General features: G+C 38.9%; 1 protein-coding gene across 1 annotated transcript in view; it reads left to right on the top strand.

The window, feature by feature from the left end:
- The first annotated feature begins 420 nt into the window (after positions 1 to 420).
- The window catches only part of ola1 (Obg-like ATPase 1), a 92,986-nt gene continuing 74,159 nt past the window's right edge, over positions 421 to 19,247 (top strand). Inside the window, exons 1-4 of the mRNA NM_001008043.1 lie at positions 421 to 495; positions 1,635 to 1,735; positions 5,075 to 5,218; positions 7,473 to 7,600. Of these exons, the coding sequence (NP_001008044.1) occupies positions 1,635 to 1,735; positions 5,075 to 5,218; positions 7,473 to 7,600 (373 nt within the window). The 5' untranslated portion in view covers positions 421 to 495. The remainder of the gene's footprint in view (positions 496 to 1,634; positions 1,736 to 5,074; positions 5,219 to 7,472; positions 7,601 to 19,247) is intronic.

The raw sequence follows: 19,247 nt of genomic DNA on the forward strand, positions 1-19,247 counted from the left end.
TTTACACTCTATGCAGTTCCTAATTTCCCACTTGAGCACCGCTTAAGAATCAAGTTCATTTTCCATGATACAGCGCTGTAATGTTAAAAAAAATATCCCCCATAAAACTTCAACTAACTTCCCCCCCAAGTGATCATCAGCCAAAACACCTCTCACAATCCCTTTCACAGAATCTGTGAATGTTAGAAATCCAAACAAATGCCAGACTGTACAAAATAACACAGGGGAGTCAGCGGCACACACAGCATTCCATGTACAATCCACCCAGCAGCTGCCAGACTTCTGGCAAGTTTTACTTCCGTGTATGGCCTTTCACCCGCCCGTACCAGCCAATCAGACGCTGAGTTGTACGTGGGTTCCGCCCTACCGACCCGCCCCTTCCGCCTCTGGGACGCCGGCTGCTGTGGCTGCTGAGTGTGAGATCCTGAGGCCCCACGCCTGCAGTCCGGGAAGCCTTCCTACTCCGTCTGGAGGGACACGTGTTGAGCAACTAGGGTGAGTCCTACAGGGGCAGCCATGGCTCTGTCTTTAACCCCACCATGAATATGTGCAACTAGAACTCCCAGGCTCCTCAAGCCAGTCGCATTGTGGGAATTGTAGTTCAGCAGCATTGCAGTTTGGCAGCCCTTCGTCCATGTGCGGGCCTGTCAGGAAGGAGCCATGGTTTGCACTGAGCTGTGCAGAATACAAACACATTATATATGTATAAATATATATATCTCCATGTCACAGGAGCTAGTGTAACCCAAGCAACTTCCTCCTCAATACATTGATATGAATAAAGAGAGGGTGACTGGCACCTCTCATATCCTATTGAGTGTTTGTTTAATATGGGTTTTTCGTTACATTATGGGGTAACCAAACCCCCAGGTGTAGGGGTATTGGTAAAATTGCAGAATTGTATAATAATTGTATAGTTCATATGTATGTCATTTATATGCCAGCCGCTGGTTACAGTCACTCCCAGTGCCCCAGTGGAGCTTTCCATCTAAGGTCTCGATTTACACAAACATGAGGCAGTTATATATTGTATATCTTTGGAGATGGGACGCAACTGGAAATCCATGCAGGTACAATCACCCTGCCCTGGTTGGAATCAATCCCTGAGCCCCAGTGCTGCAATCAGTAATGCTAAGTGCTATATTATTGATCAGAATTGTTTGCCAGAGCCCCAGTATAACATGCTTTACAGTATACAGTATATAGCTATAAAGTATAACAAATCTTTCATCAAACTCATTCACTCCTGACTTCATTCATTGCTCCCTGGTACAGTAGACTCAGCTGCCAGTTTTCTTGGTCCGCTTGCCAGCTCTTTGCTGTCACCCCTTATTGACGGCATCAGGTGTCAGTTCTTGAAAGGGAGCATTCAGCATATTTGCTTCAGCCTTATCCACTCTTACTGGCTGCTAATTTTAGCAGCGTATATGTGTGTGTGTGTTTCAAGGCTTAATCAGTAGACATGGCAAACGTATAACAGACCGGGAAATGAAGCTGAAATCTGTTCTTAATAGAATATTGTTTATGTCCGCTGTGTAATTTAACTATGGCTCCAAAGAAAGTAAGGTTTGATGCAGAAGGTAACATACAATCCTATGCCAAAACTTGTATTAACATTATCTTTATTCTTTCAGATGCCACCCAAAAAGGCAGACGATGGACCAAAACAGCACCCTATCATTGGAAGGTTTGGGACCTCTTTGAAGATTGGAATTGTTGGACTGCCAAATATAGGGTAGGTAACCACAGTGACCCCATATCGTAATCTTGTGACATGTTTCTGTTAGTTTCTTGTAAGCGGTGGATAATATGCAGAATTATGGGCTCATCCTTTGTAGTATGAATAGTAGTAGCATGTTAAATGATTAATAATCCTGATTTCTGGTAACATGGCCAAGCCTGGGCCACAATGGAAGCTGCCAGTCTCTGCAATCCCTGTGTCTGATTTAGAGGCAAAATATATTTCACTGCCTAAATTTTGTGGTTTATGAAGACAGCAGGGGGCAATTTATGCTTCCCTGCATAGAAAACTGCCTACAATTAGTACCCTGGCTCCACATTGACCATTGGAAGATGGGTTGCTCCTATTCCAATGCTCAGTTAAGTGTTGATCAGTGCTGTACCTACTTGTGGGGGGGTTGGCGGTGCAACTACAACAGGGCATGGCGTGTGATATTGGTAAGGGAATGGCGGGTGGTGTACTGTAGCGTCAAACAAAAGGGGCAAGTGCACCAACATTTCATTGGGCAATTGGCATCTTTTCCCTTAAAATCTTTTTAATGGAAGCAATACAGTGCAAATAGTATGTGGCATGCAAAATGTTTTGGGGGGATCCTGCCCCCCTTCCTTAGGAGTATTTAGAAAACTCAGTGTGCTTGCCTCTGTTCTGTTGCTTGTGGACTTTTGCACAGCAGATTAGGCTGTGAGAGTGTGGTTAAATTGTTTTAAATAATAATAAAAAAACAACAAAACACAAATACAAGATTATTGTAGAAATGATACCTATATTGGCTAACAATAAAAATACATTGCAAGCTTTCGGAGCTCTAAGGCCCCTTCATCAGACAAAATACAAATGAGAACTGGGTACTACAGTTTTTGTTTTGTGGTTAAATTGTTTTGAAACTATTGCTTTAAAGTCACTTTGGACATGCTCCCTATACCTTGGATTTTTGACTGGGTCCTTCATTAGTGGGGATTACAGAGCTGGCACTCTGCTGGGTTGGTATAGTAATTTATCTGCTCTTGCACACATGCTGATTGCAGAACTGAGAGCACGTCAGTCACTAGGTTGGGTATGTGTGGTGTGTACATAAAAGCTGTAAAAGTATAAATATTTGCATGGAATAAAATGCCCTGATCATATGAATTGCAGAGTGTGTGTGTGCTGCTTAGGTACTGAGCGGCTCTGCTCTATTACCACTAGTGTTTTTGTGTATTGTTGTGCATTCACCCTTCACGTCCAGTTACACTGAAACAGGATTTAACGGCAGACAAAAACCAGGTTGTCCATTTATTCTTTTTATTACATTGCATTATTTTTATTCATTTTTGTGTTTTTTTGGGGGGGGGGAATTTTTTGTGGTCAGTGTTTTTTAAGGTGCCCATACATGTGGCAATATTATTGTACAAAACGAGGCAACCAATATCATCAAAAGCCTTGGGTATTACATCTAGATATAATGCAAAGCTTGACTGTTAAACTTGTATATGCAAAAAAACTGTCAATACAAAAAAAAAAAAGCCTTGGATATTGGTCTTCTCATTGATCACCCAGGGTGGAAAACATTGGCAGTAGGTTAATGCTGAATCATCAGGTAGAATTGTATTGTTTCTACCTGCATATCTGACGAGTCCGCTCTTAACGTTAGTGGAGTGGACAAACTATCTTTCCTGCAACCAGTTGTCACAGGAAAGATTGTTATTGTAAAGTGTATGGACACTTTCTATTCTATGCTGCTGTTCAGTGTTGCCAGATAATACTCTAGGACTAGGTACTCCTGGCAGAGGTAAGTAGGATGACTGTGGTGCCGCAATTTTTTTTTCTGTCAGTCCAGTGCATTTTGAAATTTTTTTTTAATCCTATAGATTTTTCTGGAATCTGCACGCTGAACAATTGAAATGCTATGAAGCCCACGTATGGTTGTTTCCATTTTGGCGAATCGTACGCAACTGTAGTGCAATTGGGTTTAGAGAATTGTCTGTCCACAATGACACTGGACTTTTGGGGGGGGGAAAATGGTGCATTGTGGGGGAAAAAACATGCTATTTGCGCTCAGTGCAATTTGCACATTGCGTCTAGATAAGTGTCATGATGAGTTCTTGCTGACCTAAACTTTCTTGTACAGGTATAGGACCTGTTATCCAGAATGCTCGGGACCTGGGGTTTTCCGGATATGGGATCTTTCCATAATTTGGATCTCCATAACTTAAGTTTGTTAAAAATAATTTTAATATTGATTGAATAAACTCAATAAGATTGTTTTGCCCCCAATAAGGATGAATTATATCTTAGTTGGGATCACGTACAAGATACTGCTTTATAATTACAGAGAAAAAGGAAATCATTTAAAAAAAATTATAATTATTCGCTTATAATGGAGTCTTTCTAGATAACGGGTTTCTGGATAAGGGATCCCATACCTGTAGTAATTGCAAATGGGTAATATAAAGGACACAAAGAGAGGAGAAAGTAACTCAGACTCAACCCCTCACCAGTCATGTCTGGCTGTATCAGGGGAAGAAACCAGGAGAACCAGGTGCAAGGCGTGTGCAGCCTTTTTTCTCTCTCTCTGAAAATGGCTTTCATTTTCATATACATCAAAATATGAGCTAATCCAACTAAATGTTGGATCTCAGCGATAGGCTTTTGAACCAAAAATGGAGATTAGGAGTTGTAAAGACTCAAACACACTGTTATGCCAGACAATCAAAATAGTAAGAAAAATATAGGTAAAGGTAAGGGAAATTGTTTGCCACACTAAACTGATTTAGCTACTGGGTGACTGGGGAGGGTCATAATATCCAAATTGAATCCCTAATGGTCATAAGTTAGTCAGCCTCTAGACTAGAACTCAGGTGTAGGCAGAGGCTGCAAATTTGGCCAAAAAGTAAAAAACAGATGGGGGAAAAAAAAGACCTGAAAATTGAAATGAAATATTTATAAATGTTTTAATGTGGGAGCAGTGGTTTCATGTGGGGGTGACACTGTGTCATCATCCTTATTGATGGACTGTGTACCATAAGGGAAAATTGACCCTGCAGTTACAGGGACACATTCGATATTGAAAAAGTATTTATTTACACCTGGAAACAATGTGCAGTGTGCAGTTAATCCAATTTATGTTGAAATAGGTAACTGCTGCCTTTATTTATTCATTTACTTTTCTTCAGATGTGCAGGAAATTTGCAAGAAATAACTGTTTTCTTTTGTTTTCCTTTGTATTTTTTGGGGGAGAGCGGAGTGTTGCAATTGTTGTTTGAAGTTAATCCTTTTTAATATGAAAACGTTATATAGGATTGCGGAGCAAGCTAGTAAAAATAATTCCCACATGGTTTTCTCTCCCTTTGTCAGGAAATCGACTTTCTTTAATGTGTTGACAAAGAGCCAGGCAGCAGCAGAAAACTTTCCATTCTGTACCATTAATCCAAACGAGAGCAGAGTACCTGTTCCAGATGAGAGATTTGAATTCCTGTGTCAGTACCACAAACCCGCAAGGTATGAAATTGTTTGGTTACTTAGCGTTTTTATTTGCCAGTTTGCACAAAAAACATCACTTGTTTTGAACCTGCATGGCTCCTGCAGTTTAGCTAATAAACTTTGATCCACAAATACTTGGGTAGGTGGGTGCACCTTAGAAATATGTAAAAATCAACATAGGTAATATGGTAAACAGAGTCTTCAAGGAATCGGACCAGTTAGCCAAGTGGTGGCCAAACGGACTTATACTGGCTGGCCTGGTATCCAGCTGATCCACAGGATGGCCACATAAAAAAGTTTAATTTGTTCAGTCTGTTAAAGCTGACCCCCACCTCCAGTTATAGTTTGCATATGACCCAAAAGGTCTGGCAATACAGTCAATATTGGCCATATTGCTTAATCAAATCTGGGCATGTAAGAGAACTTTAATGAAGAAGCAAACACACAACACTTATGAATTCTGATCGAAACACTTGAAAATGGGGAGACTGTTAATAAGACCTTTGCAAGTTTACTCTTGTCTAGGACAAGCCTACTGTTTTGCTGCAGTGACTTTGTATCATTAATCCAGATGCATAAATTATAAAATACATAGTATATTAGATAATATTACTTAGCCAGTCCCTGTTCCTGGTTGTAGCTTTATGTCTTTTCTATATTGAATAATAAAATGAGACTATTCTAGTGTCCGGCCTTAGCAGATGAACTAATTTTAGGTTGCTATCCACATTGTTTAGGATTTGAGCTGTAGCGGTGTGGTTCTTGTATATCTTGTAGGTCCAGTGGAGGTACAAATAAGTGTGTGCATGCACATCCATATAAATATTATTTTATAATTATTATATTTATCATACCTCTAGGCAGTGACAAACATGGGGTGTAACATTTAAAGCAACCATGTCCCTCTATTTTCAGTCTATTAAAGCATAAGTCGACCCAGTAGGAAACTTGGTAACTGGCCTTGGCAACCAGATCACTGTTTAAACCTTTTGGTAGAAAGAAGCAGAATAGAAAAGAAAAACATGCAATGAAAATCCTTGTTTTTACTGCTAGAATATTTATGAATTAAATTAAGAAAACATATGTATCAGTTAAAAAATATGCAGCCTGATTTTTAATGTAATAATATGGATTGGAACAGTTCCCTAAGCCCGGCCCCCTGTTCCCCTGCTGATCTGGCTGATTACTTTGAGACTCAAATAAAATGTAACAGTAGTCGACCGTCCTTTGTCTGCCTTCAGCCTGCATCCTCCAAATCCCACAATTCCCTGCACATATGATGTCAGTAAGGAAAGGAACGTCATAGTGCAATGCATTGTGGGTTATGTAGTTCCTGCATGCTGTCAGCTGTGTAGAATTTGTTGTCCCTCCTCCTGTGTAATAATTTCAAATGATGCAGAAAGAGAAGAACTGTTTTGCAGCTGGATTTCAATAAATAAAAATTGTATTTATTCATATTTGATGGTACTGATTAGAGTAATAGGTATATTAAGGGTTTGTGTGTTGTATGGGGCTCTTTAAAGGGGAGGGAAAGGCTAAGTCACTTGGGGGTGCTAAAATGTTAAGCACCCCCAAGTGACTTGAATCGCTTACCTCGTACCCTGGGCTGGTGCCCCTATTAGGAGAAAACCGCACCAACGTGGGGTGATGCGCTTCGTTAAGCCTTGACTGTGAGTCAGGCGCATGCGCAGTAGAGTGAAAAAGCCGACTTCTCTGTTAAAGTTCGGCTTTGCACTCTACTGCGCATGCGTGCGCGGCGAAGAAGGAAGCGCTGCAGGTACCCCGGGCTGGTGCTGTTCTCTCCGTACAGGGGCACCAGCCCGGGGTACGGGGTAAGCGATTCAAGTCACTTGGGGGTGCCTAACATTTTGGCACCCCCAAGTGACTAAGCTTTTCCTTCTCCTTTAACAAATTTTGGTTCAAAAGCTGGAGTTCCCCTTCAATTTTAAGAACAGTAAACATAGTAAAAGGGGGCATTCCTATGTCTATGTTGGGGGGCTAATCAGTAATCACTAGGGCAAACTAAGTATGCATTCTACTACTGGGGATTCTGTGTCTTTGGAGACTTTCAATAAGTTGTTACTTACTGGTGACTATTGTTTTCCAGCTACCACAAGAATAAATGTAAAAACACAGATAAATAGGTATCTCGTGGCATAATAAATCATATGTGTTCTTCTGATTTCAAAAGTGGATTTTCAAAATTGGAACAATTTATATTCATTTGAATAGATTAAATGCAATTAACTGGTTTCTGTTCTTCTTTTTAAAGCAAAGTTCCAGCCTTTCTGAATGTGGTGGATATAGCAGGCCTCGTGAAAGGAGCAAGTACAGGACAAGGCTTAGGCAATGCATTCTTGTCAAACATTAGCGCGTGTGATGGAATTTTTCACCTGATGCGTATGTAACTTTTTTTTTTTTTATCAGTTGTAGACCTTTAATGCTGTCAAATATTCTGTAATGATGTCAGCATGCTTGCGTCGTCACACCATATCCTTCTAAGCAAGCAAATACGTTCCCGACAGGAGCATGCTACTTGTAATCTCTCTGTTCTTTGTACATGTGGCTGCTTTACAGTTTTCAGCGTCAAGTGATTCTCAAAAGTGGAATTGGTGCAGATTTGCACCATGGTTCGGGGGAATTTCAGTTCATTGGTATTTCTGGGATTGCATGGAAAGCTCAGAACAGGTTACATCATCTCAATTGAGTTGAAATCTGAATACTGATTTCTTCAGTTTAAGCCATTCTGTTGATGTAATCCTGTGTTTTGGGCTTATTGCCACTTTGTGACTTTTATTAATCAGGTGATGCACTACTATGCTTTAAAATTTTACATTCGTTCATTGATTCCTCTATGATATCAAGTTGTCCAAGCCCAGAATCAGCAAAGCAGCCCCCAACCATACTGCAGTCCACCATACTTCATAGTTGGGGTCAGTGCAATTTTTTGTTTGACCAAAGTATACAACATTTCTGCAGTTCAACTTTTCTCTTATTGGTCCTGAGAACATAGTCCCAGAAGCATTGTGGAGCATCCATGTAGTGTCCTTCCATATACACCATTTTTGTTAATTGTTTTTGTTATAGTGGTCACATGAAGAGATACTTCAATTCAAGTAAATACAGGTGCAGATTGGGCACACTTAAAGGAGAAGGAAATGCATTTTTGCATGTTACTGGCAATATATTTGCCACATTAGTGCCACCTAGAACGCTATATTTATTCTGTAGAAAGCTTTACCATACCTGAGTAAACAGCCCTAGAAGCTCCATCTGTTTGTTTAAGATGGCAGCTGCCATTTTAGCTCGGTCTCACTAGCTTCTGTGCTGCAGCTCTAGGGGCTGGTAGCTCAGAGCGAGGAGAGAGCTGTGCAGACTCTAGCCCTGGGAATGAAGGATTTTTCTGAGAGAGAAAGTCAGATACCCAAGAACATGTTTACAAAAAAGGAGACAATAAATACTGTGCTTTTTTTGATAGAGGACTCTCTATCAGCAGTGCAGCATTTCTGTGAGTGCTTATGGCTGTATTTACATTGACCTTTCTGATAAAGCTTACTTAGTTTTTAACTTTCCTTCTCCTTTAAGGTAGCCCATACACAAGCTGATAAAAGCGTGTCCTTGATCCAATAGCCTTCGTAGTGGCATTTATTATCCAATTTTTTGGATCGGGATCAACCCGATATTGTTCACCTCAAGGTCGGCATATCGGGAAGGATCCATTTGTTTGACGGCCTCAAGTAGATCTTTCAGTGTATGGCCAGATTGATGAGCTCTTCCAGCCTACAGAAATGCTTTTGTAACCTTTTCTTGCTTTCTGCATTTCTACATTCCTTTTCTTTCAAGGTTCTGACACCTGCTCAAAGGCTAAATGAGGATCACTTAACCAGAAATGCACTAGAATATTATAACTGACTACTTATGATGTCACACCGAGATGATAATACTGTTTTTTAAATTTTGTTCAGGAATTTGTGCAAACTTTTCCGAGTTTAAATTTGCAGCCATATATGAGTCATATATAAGTGATGTGGAATTTAATAATTATCTACTATAAATGGGGCATGGGAGAAGCTAGATATTATCAGGCTTTGCATATTTGAAGTTATTGATTGTGAAATAGATTTACTAAATTGTGAAAAATGCATTTACTAAATACAGACACATCTGATAATTGTGTCGTTTTCCTGTATCTCTGTTACCAGCCTATACAAGGTGGGCTATAGTTCTTTGTGTTGCCAGGATTTGCTACTCTGAACAGGCTTCCCTTGTGAATATCAGGCCTTGTTATAAGATACGCACTATTAATAGCAAAATAGCTTGGTAGTGATGGCAAGACTGAAAGACTGAGAGAGTGGCTTAATGTTCACCTTTTGTAGATCAGATTATGCGAGATGAATGCAGACAGCCATAAATCTGTCATTTTACACTGAACTAGGCAGTTAAAAAATCAGTTGTGAAATTTAAGGTGATGTGCTCATTTCAAACATCAGGATCACAACTTTCCTTGTCTCTGTTCATAGGTAGCTAACTGACCGATGTGTTCCTTTGGAAGGATTTTTTTCCAGCATTTTCTCAATTTGGAAGTTTAATTAAGTTTACATCCCTATATTATTTTGTAGGCTTGGCCTGCTGTATTTATTAATGAGCATACGGAATTATTTTAGGACCATCCCTCAATGGGCATTTGAATGGTCATTGGTCAGGCTGTTTTACAAACTGATCAAACATGAGTACTATTCTGTTGTCTACAGACAGAATTCAATGTGATGATACATTTTCTTGGCATGTGTATGAAGATGTAAATAGATGTATCAGTGTATCTATCAGCAGTGCAGCATTTCTGTGAGTGCTTATGGCTGTATTTACATTGACCTATTGGCTATATGGATGTAAAAGGGTCCGCAGCTTCCTCCCATTTTGGTGCCCAAATAAGAAGATAAGTGGTATTAAATTATTTATTCTATGTTATAATAGAATGTTATAATGTTATAAAATGCAGCCATCCATTATTAATGCAAGTTACCAGATTATTACTATATAGAGAGATCTTGGAGTATATGTACATCTGTTACCAGGGGTCCCCAAACTTTTTTTTCTCTTGAGCCATATTCAAATGGAAAAAGTGTTGGGTACCAACACAAGTATGAAAAATGTTCTGTGGGTGCCAAAAATAAGCTATGATTGACTATGTGGTAGCCCCGATATGGACTGCCAGCCTACAGGAGGCTCTGTATGGCACTATACTGGGTTTTTATCCAAACAAAACTTGCCTCCAAGCCAGGAATTTAAAGATAATCACCACTTTTTGAGGCCTCTGGAAGCAACATCCAAAGAGTTGGCCAGCAACATGTTGCACCCAAACCACTAGTTGAGGATCATTGTCCTCTACCATTCCGGAACTGTTGTCACTCTCCCCAGTGTACCTGTATCGTGTCTGTTGGAGCCAATTTGGGCTATGAAGAATTAGTGGCTCCACTTGCTCGCTGTCTCCCTGGAATCAGCATAGCGAATATAAGGAGTTTTGAGCCCTTCCCATCCCGTAAGTTTTGCCACTCTCTTGTTAATATTATGAGGTTAATACAGGTATTAGATCCATTATCCAGAAACCTTTATCCAAAAAGCTCTGAATTATGGGAAGATCATCTCCATTTTAATCAATGTTTAAAAAAAATATTTCCGTTTTCTTTGTTATAATAAAACAATACTATGTTTGATCCTAACTACTAAGATATAATTGACCATTACTGGAGACAGGACAATCCTATTGGTTTTTTTTTTTTAATTTTAAAATTAGTTTTTAGTAAACTTAAAGTATGGAGATCCATATTATGGAAAGACCTCTTATCTGGAGAAACCCAGGTCCCAAGCATTCTGGATAACAGGTCCTATATCTGTATTGTTATGTAATGGTTTTAGCTAGGTGGGTGAAACGGATTAAATATCTTCTCTACTTTTCCCATCTGCTTTGAGGAACCAAGAAGCATAATTACTGTTTCTCACTTGTACACTGTGTAAAACAGTAACAAACAATATAGGTTTAAAAATAAATAAATACATTGGACAGAGCATTTTACAATTTCCTACAGAAATGCTCACTATGATTACTTCTGGAGTGTCTTAGCCATTGTTGGTAAACTTAAGGCATATATAATTTTATAATCTTATTTTTTTCCCCCACATATAGTTATCAGCTTTGCATTCCAGTTACAGGATTGTACAGCAATACTGCACTGTTTTACACTATAATACAGGCCGTCAGGTATTACATTTCCCTTTTATGCCTTTGAAATAATTTCAATGTTATCTTTATTTAGTTTGTGGAGAAGAGATTTACCGCGGTAGCAGTTATGAAATGATTGTTGCTTGCTTTATATCCTATTTTCTCCCTAGGAGCTGACATGCAGTGGCGGTTTCTTCACAGTAATACAGTATCTTACTTTATGAAAGCCTTTATATTAAGAATTGCACTACGGCTCTGCTATTTGAATTTGTTTTTTCTATCAGCATATTGAGATGAGATTGCATTTATACAATGAGCCAAGTGTATTAAAGATTACTGTGTTATCCTGTTTGCAAAACATGGTGTTAATCTCTACAGAGAGCATTTCAGAACAAGATCTCATACGGTTATATTTGCAATGGGCACCTGCTTGTTTTCTTTGGGGTAATGAGTGGTAGACTTAACTGCCATATTGTCAGATTGAAAGGTAAACACTATGTCTGATTTTTCCTTATTCTTCATTATGTGTGCTATTATTTTACAGTCGACTGACATACCGTACATAAACCCTGGTCTTATTTATAAAACATTATTTAATTGGGCAGTGTTTCATGGCTCCAGTGGTGGCTAATAGCTGTTGGTGAATTTTAGAAATATAGTGAAAAATAGAAAAAAAGAATGAAAATAGTTGCAAAAAGGCCTTATAAGTGGTGTACTGCTTGGGAATGATCAATTACACTTCTGGTGTGTTATGCTTTAGTCTTGTGTCAGTGTAACTGTTTAGTAAGGATTTTCAAGTAAGAATATATAAATAAATATAGTGAATAATGTACCGCCTGCTGTTATATGTTAGGATATTAGAAGTCACTGTATATTTTTAAAATAGCTATACGTTTTTTTTTTATATGATCATGCAGTTTGGCAGTTTTCAACCTTACTGCCCAGCCATCTGTCATGCATAATAAGTCAGGGGCTGTTTAGACAGATAATCCAGGATCCAGGTAGATCGAGGATTATATGTCCTGATAGAAAATTACCATTTTGGTGGAACCAAAACTTATAAATAATAAATAATAGTGGGAAGATGGACTCCTATGGCAGTTGCAAAACACTAAGGGGCATATTTAAGCCCATTGATGTTGGCCATAGCAACCAATCAGATCTTTGCTTTTGTTTTCCAACTTGTAGGTGACCGTTAAATTCTAATTGTTGGTTGGTTGCTATGGTCAACATCACTGGCGATCTTGTTCTGGTGGTCTAAGCAACATCCGCTGGGTCTCTCTTCTTTAATGAAAGCATTAGCGAGTCAACTCCGATAACTTGCTGCTATGTTTTAGAGCAGAACCCCTTGAAGATTGCTTTAAGGCAGATTTTGGTATTAAACTCTTTATTTTGATTTGTTATACCTGACCTAAATGTAGACCTTTACGTTTCAACTTTAAAAAATATTTTTAAATGTTATTCCAAGAACTGAAGTATAAAAATGTTTTTTTCTCTGCTTTAATTGGCTAAAAAATTCCTCGGCACAAGAACTAAAGATATAATACAAACAACATGTTTAAGAGCCAGTCTGAGAGCCTCTGTTATAGGTTTATTGTGGTATCTGCTGCTAAAATTCCGTTTTGTTAATAAAAGACTGTCAGAGGAAAAGTAAAGTATTGTAATAAGTTGCTTTTTTATGAAACAGCATATTATGCCTTCTGACAACTGCTAATTCTTTAGTAGATGACTGATAAGCAGTTATGTCCCAAATGTTGATTTCTTGTTTTCAATGAGCTGATTGGCCTATGAGCTCAACCATGTATTGCATTGATCAGATTCAGATCCTTCCACTATTGCTCTTTGAAAATGTGTAATAAAATTTTACATTTTCATATTCCCAGGCATCAGGTTAACTTTCAAATAAATGAGATTATATTTCCCTTCTAAAAGGCTCCTTTTAATATCAAAAACATTTACAATTAATTTTAAACTGCTGAAAATGTGTAATTAATGTATAATGGAAAGTTGTTTAGAATCTTCTTTAACCCAGTTCTGCTTAGTAAAGGATTGCACACTGAGCCACGTTGCTTGAAATTTCCTATAATTCCTTGGGCACAAATTTTGAGTATGCCCAAAAAGAAATGCCCAGGACACAATGCTCAAGGCTCTTGGGAAATGAGGCCAGCCTAGATCAGAAAATTAAGCTACATGTCAAGCCTTATACTTTATTGGGTTTAGGCTATGTTTTAAAGAATAACAGCACGGATCATTGGGTCAGATTAAGACCATTGGAGATGGAAACCCATAGACACCTTTCATGAAATTATGAATTGCAATATTTGGTCCTTGTGGATTGACTTATCTTGATAAATCTTTTCAAAGTAAGTTTAGTCGAAAATTGTCTTGAGAGCCATAGTGGTGGCTTTTCAAGTTGCATGAAATCAGCTAATATTATAGTTATTGTTTTATTAGGGTGGGCCTTTTTGCAAAGCTAGTTTTAAATAATGCAACCCTTTCTGGATCAAACTGATTTTGAATGGACAAGACTGAAAATATGAGCAGCTGCAATTGTGTTTGGCCTGAATTGTTTTGCAGGCTCCAGGGATTACATCTGTGCAGTGTGATGCTCTGAGAAATGTAGATGTCCACTGGCTTAATAGAATAATAGGACATAACAAGTGGTTTAACTACAATAGTCATTAACATGGTACTTATTTTAGATTTCATGAAGGATGTTGCAGGTATCTGTAAAATTCCAGTGTGACATTATTTGGTTGCCGACATGAAGCTTCCCATTGTAGTTGCTGGAGAAAATATACAGAAGACATGATAACATATCATTGCAACTGGGCTTTAAGCAGCCGAAGCAAGGTCTCTTGTGAAGGGCAGCCCCCGTTTGGGGAAATAACAGCAGCCAGTGCCATGCTGTTTAGAGATGAAACTTGTTAAGTTTTCCCAGCAGGGACTTTCCAATTTGACCTTGTAGGCCACAAACCAAAGTGTTGCAGACTCAACTGCTCTACAAGGACAATCTAGCACATAATAATGTCTGGAGAGGGAAAGTCGTCATATACTGTGTGTCACAGACCACTTGACCATTGCCAGTTTCCTCCCGAAATAGAGGCTGATGTGAAATATGGAATAGATTTAGCCTCTCTGGAGCATATTGGATTCCGCAGCTTCTACTTGTTTTCCTGGCTTCTAAATGCCGTCACCTAATATGTGTATCCCCAGCATGCATTGGCATTGCAGGTACAAGTATTCTAGTCAATAGCCATTTGAATGGAGAGGAAATGTTCCGGAGCTCACAGTAACTTGCTTTGTAGCGCACTAAAGAGCAAGGTTTGATATTGCCATATTCCTACTTCTGCAGCATTATCTGTTTAACAAACATGCACTTGTATTCTCTAAAAAGCTAAAAGGACATGCATGTCTAATGGTTTAGTGTTCGGTCACATGTTCAGAAATAATCTGTTATCTTTACTGTTTTTGTGTATTGCCTTCAACATCTCATTATATAGGGGGTTGTCTAACTTGCTTAATAATTATTCAAGCAAAATGCCCCTAAAGAAAATCACAGGCCAGCTCCTATTTAGATATACAGGTATGGGATCCCTTATCCGGAAACCCGTTATCCAGAAAGCTCCGAATTACGGAAAGCCCGTCTCCCATAGACTCCATTTTAATCAAATAATTCAGAATTTTAAAACTGATTTCCTTTTTCTCTGTAGTAATAAAACAGTACCATGTAGTTGATCCCAACTAAGATATAATTAATCCTTATTGGATGGAAACCAATCCTATTGGGTTTAATTAGTGTTTTATTGATTTTTTAGTAGACTTAAGGTATGGAGATCCAAATTACGGAAAGACCCCTTAACCGGAATACCCTTGGTCCCGAGCATTCTGGATAACAGGTCCTATACCTGTATAACTGTTTAGAGCTCTAGAGCAAGAATTTGGGGTGATGTTGCCGAAGCTTAGTAACCCATAGCAAGGAGACAAACTAGACTAATAAACATTGCACCTTTTATTATATTATTCTCTAAATTCTCTAGAACAGGGATCCCCAGCCTTTTTTACTCGTGAGCCACAAAAGTGTTGAGGATCCACGCAGGCATGAAAAGAGTTTCTTTGGGATACCAAATAAGGGCTGCAGGAGGCTCTGCTTGCAGTAAAACTGTGTCTCTGTGCTTCCAAAACTTGCCTCCAAGCCAGAAATTAAAAAATGGGTATCTACTTTGAGGCCACTGTGATCAACATCAAAGAGGGTGATAAGCAACATGTTGCTCACGAGCCACTGATTGGGGATCACTGTTGTAAAAGCATGAATTTTTTGAGTGCCATTAAGTCGTCTCTGTATAAAACATAGGCCATTTTAATTAATGAGTAGCTATATAACATTTGTTGGGCCATTAACATTGAATTCTTTGACTGCTTGGTCTGCTACCCCATTTCCAACAGAAAATGGACAGATAGTATCTGCGTTCCCTGGCAAAGTTAGTGGCACCTATTTATTGACCGCATTATTCTAAAAACTAATGCTAATTCTTTTTATAATACTTTTTTTTTTAATAGACCTTTAACCATGTGATTAGCTGAAGTTACCACAAAGTGAGTTGGAACTGAAATTCATCTGAAAACCACTTTACTAAAGTATAAAGTATTTACCACTTAGTATATGCAGTAGCCCTAGGCAACTTAGGTTACGTTTTCCATCTTCCTTGCTTAAATTCTGGTCCGCCTCCACTTTTGCACTCTGTGGAAAGTGCCTATGTAATGTGGTGCCTTTATTATATACCACTGACACATTTACAGAGATTATTCACATTGACTCCTGCCCTAGTGGAGCTTACAGTCTAAGCTTCCCATCACACTTGCACATGTTATGGTCAGCTTCATCATGATCCCATATGGTGTGTATAGTATAGTGTGAGATAAAACTGGAGTACCCAGAGGAAATGCTTGGAGATATGACCAGATAATTCCCTGGTCAGAATCCAGCTCAGGACCCCAGTGACTGAAGACACATGGAGCTGCTAGTAGCAGCTACTTGTTTTGACTACTAAAATTGACAATGCTGATCATTTACTGATCATTTACTGATTACTTATCATTTACTGATAACTGTGTCTATGGGTGTTTTAGCAGAGGCAATTCTTAGTATTGTCTATGGCAGGGGATTTTCTGGCGTTTAGTAGCTGTGACAAGTAGCTGCTACTAGTAGCTCTGTGTGTCTTCACCCTAAGATGGGCCTGGAAGGTAATTGAAGGGAAATTGGAGGGGCTGCAAGCTCTACAGCAGCCCTTTGCATAGACTACTACTAGATTTTTATAGTAGCTTTAAAAAAAGACCATTAGCAGTTCCATTTTCTTGAAGTAAAGGCCATGAAATAAATTGGCTTCCTTATAGGACCTCTCTTTTCTCAAAAGCATATATAAATGTTTACATACAAATGCCTTTTTTTCCCTCTTTTAAAGGAAAGTCATATTAAGTTGCCGAATAGGCTATTGTAGTAGTGTGAGGTGACATGAAGGCAAGGCTATTTTTAAAATCATACCAATTGCTTTTCTTGAAAATACTTTTATTATTAACCAGTGATAGCTTCTTAACGCAAATGCCTTGTTATTTCTCCTTTGTCTCAAATGAACTTGGCAGGCGCGTTCCACTTCAGCCCCGACATTGGGCTTTTAATCTGCTGTCTCTTGTGTGCCATCCCATTCGTCACTGCAGGATGATCGGCAAGTGCCTCCCACACTGCCCATGTGTGCTTTTGTCAAGAGCTTTGTACACTTTACCCTATTGAAGGGAAGTAATTACCCTATTTAAAGGGCCATTCATTTAGCAGCGTGAACCATTTGCCTTTTGGAATTCTTCTTTTGGGAACCACGGCCATCACCTTGGCAGCATTTATAAACTTTCTAGCAACCCCCTCGCCGAAAGAGGGATAATATATAATGAGTGTGATACTCAGTCTCGGTTTCAGTGGCTGTTTGTACATACAGATAAGTCATCACAGATTCCTTTCTTTATAGAAAATGTTGTATTATGAGATGCTGGGGAGGGGAAGTCCAGAGCAGTGTCTGCAGGAATAAAATTGGCTGAACATGATTTGACAACTTTTCCTTTTTCCCATGTAAATTGCTTTTGTAGCATCCCAAATTGAAATGACTCGGCCCATTTGCCTTTTAGGGCAGGTGATGAAAAATGTATTTACAGAGGGATAATTTCAGCTCGGTCTCGGTGGTCAATATTATACTTGGAAATGTTCCTTCTGGCGGATACAGAGAAATCGGACATCTTTTCAATCTTCGATGCATTTGTCAGAAATGTTATTCAAAGCATCATGAATTATTCCCACATTGTGTCGCTGGGAATGTTTTTTTTAACCTGTAATTTAATGTTTTTCTTTTTTTTTTTTTTTTCCTTTCCCCTTTTTATCTTTTCTCGGCTTATTACTTTGTGAGGAACCAGAGTCAATTGCTTTGAAATCACATAGAGATCTCAATAGGCACTGGACAAAGCATAGAGGATTGTTGTCTGTAACACATTTGTGCAGTTTCACAAAATTAAAGCGCATCTTAAAGCCTGGCTGCCGAGTAGGGCTGACAGTTGTGCCAATAATGGCTTGGCAAATGGAGCTTTTCAACCCTGTCAAATGGTGTGGTGACTTGCCACTTCGGATTCAGATGCAATGTCTAAAATTCAGGGAACGTGCATGCCAGCCAGTGAGTTAACAATCCCCAGTTTTGAGTATTCATACAGCATATATATATTAAAGGGAAACATTTGTTCTGGGACCCCTTATCCGGAAACCCATTATCTAGAAAAGTTCCAAATTACGGAAAGCCCCATAGACTCCATTATAAGCAAATAATTCAGATTTTTAAAAAGAATTTCCTTTTTCTCTGTAATAATAAAACAGTACCTTGTACTTGATCCCAGCTAAGATATAATTAATCCTTATGGGAGGCAAAACAAGCCTTTTGGGTTTATTCAATATTTAAATGATTTTCAGCAGATTTAAGTTATGGAGATCCAAATTATGGAAAGATCCCTTATCTGGAAAACCTCAGGTCCCAAGCATTCTGAATAACATGTCCCATACCTGTGGTGCATGCACAAAAGAATCAGAACATTTTACTATAGTGCGCATCCATGAATGAAGTAGCTAATTAGGGCCCTTTAGACCAAGTCAGCCGTTTATATGCCTGTGTATGGGCCCACCTCAATAGATATGTAGCCCATCAGGGTTAGGACTGCATCAGTGTGTTTATGCAGTCCTCTCCCTACTGGCCTGCATTGGCCTGCATTAAGATCCGATCGCTGGCCTGGGGCCAAGTGATTAAATCAGTCCAATTTGGCCCAGTACATGGGTGGCCATACTGTACAAAAAAGGGTGCTCACTAAATTTTAAACCATTAAGCGAGGCTCCAATGAGGCTGTGACCACAAAATGCATATAGACAGCAACAAAAGCTCCTCGGCACTCACCCATTATCAATATACATAGGACTTTAAGACATTCTGTGCATTAATCTACCAAGAAATAACCTCCTCTTTAAGCATTGCAATATATATTGCAATATATGGGCAAACAATCCCTATAGGGCATTTCTTGGTAGATTAATGCACAAATTGTTTTAATCTCCTGTATGTATATAATGGGTGAGTGCAGAGGAACTCTTGTTGTCTATAACCATTGGTTTCCTGTTCTAGTTGTCATGTGGTTTCTCAAATTGACTCGTCATAAATTCACTATTTTAGCGGCGCCACGTGACTGCCTTTCCATATATATTTTTGACACCATGATTTTCTTTATTAGATAATGTTTGTTTTTCTTCCT

Source organism: Xenopus tropicalis, chromosome 9, assembly GCF_000004195.4.
Source record: "Xenopus tropicalis strain Nigerian chromosome 9, UCB_Xtro_10.0, whole genome shotgun sequence".
NCBI classification, from domain to species: domain Eukaryota; kingdom Metazoa; phylum Chordata; class Amphibia; order Anura; family Pipidae; genus Xenopus; species Xenopus tropicalis.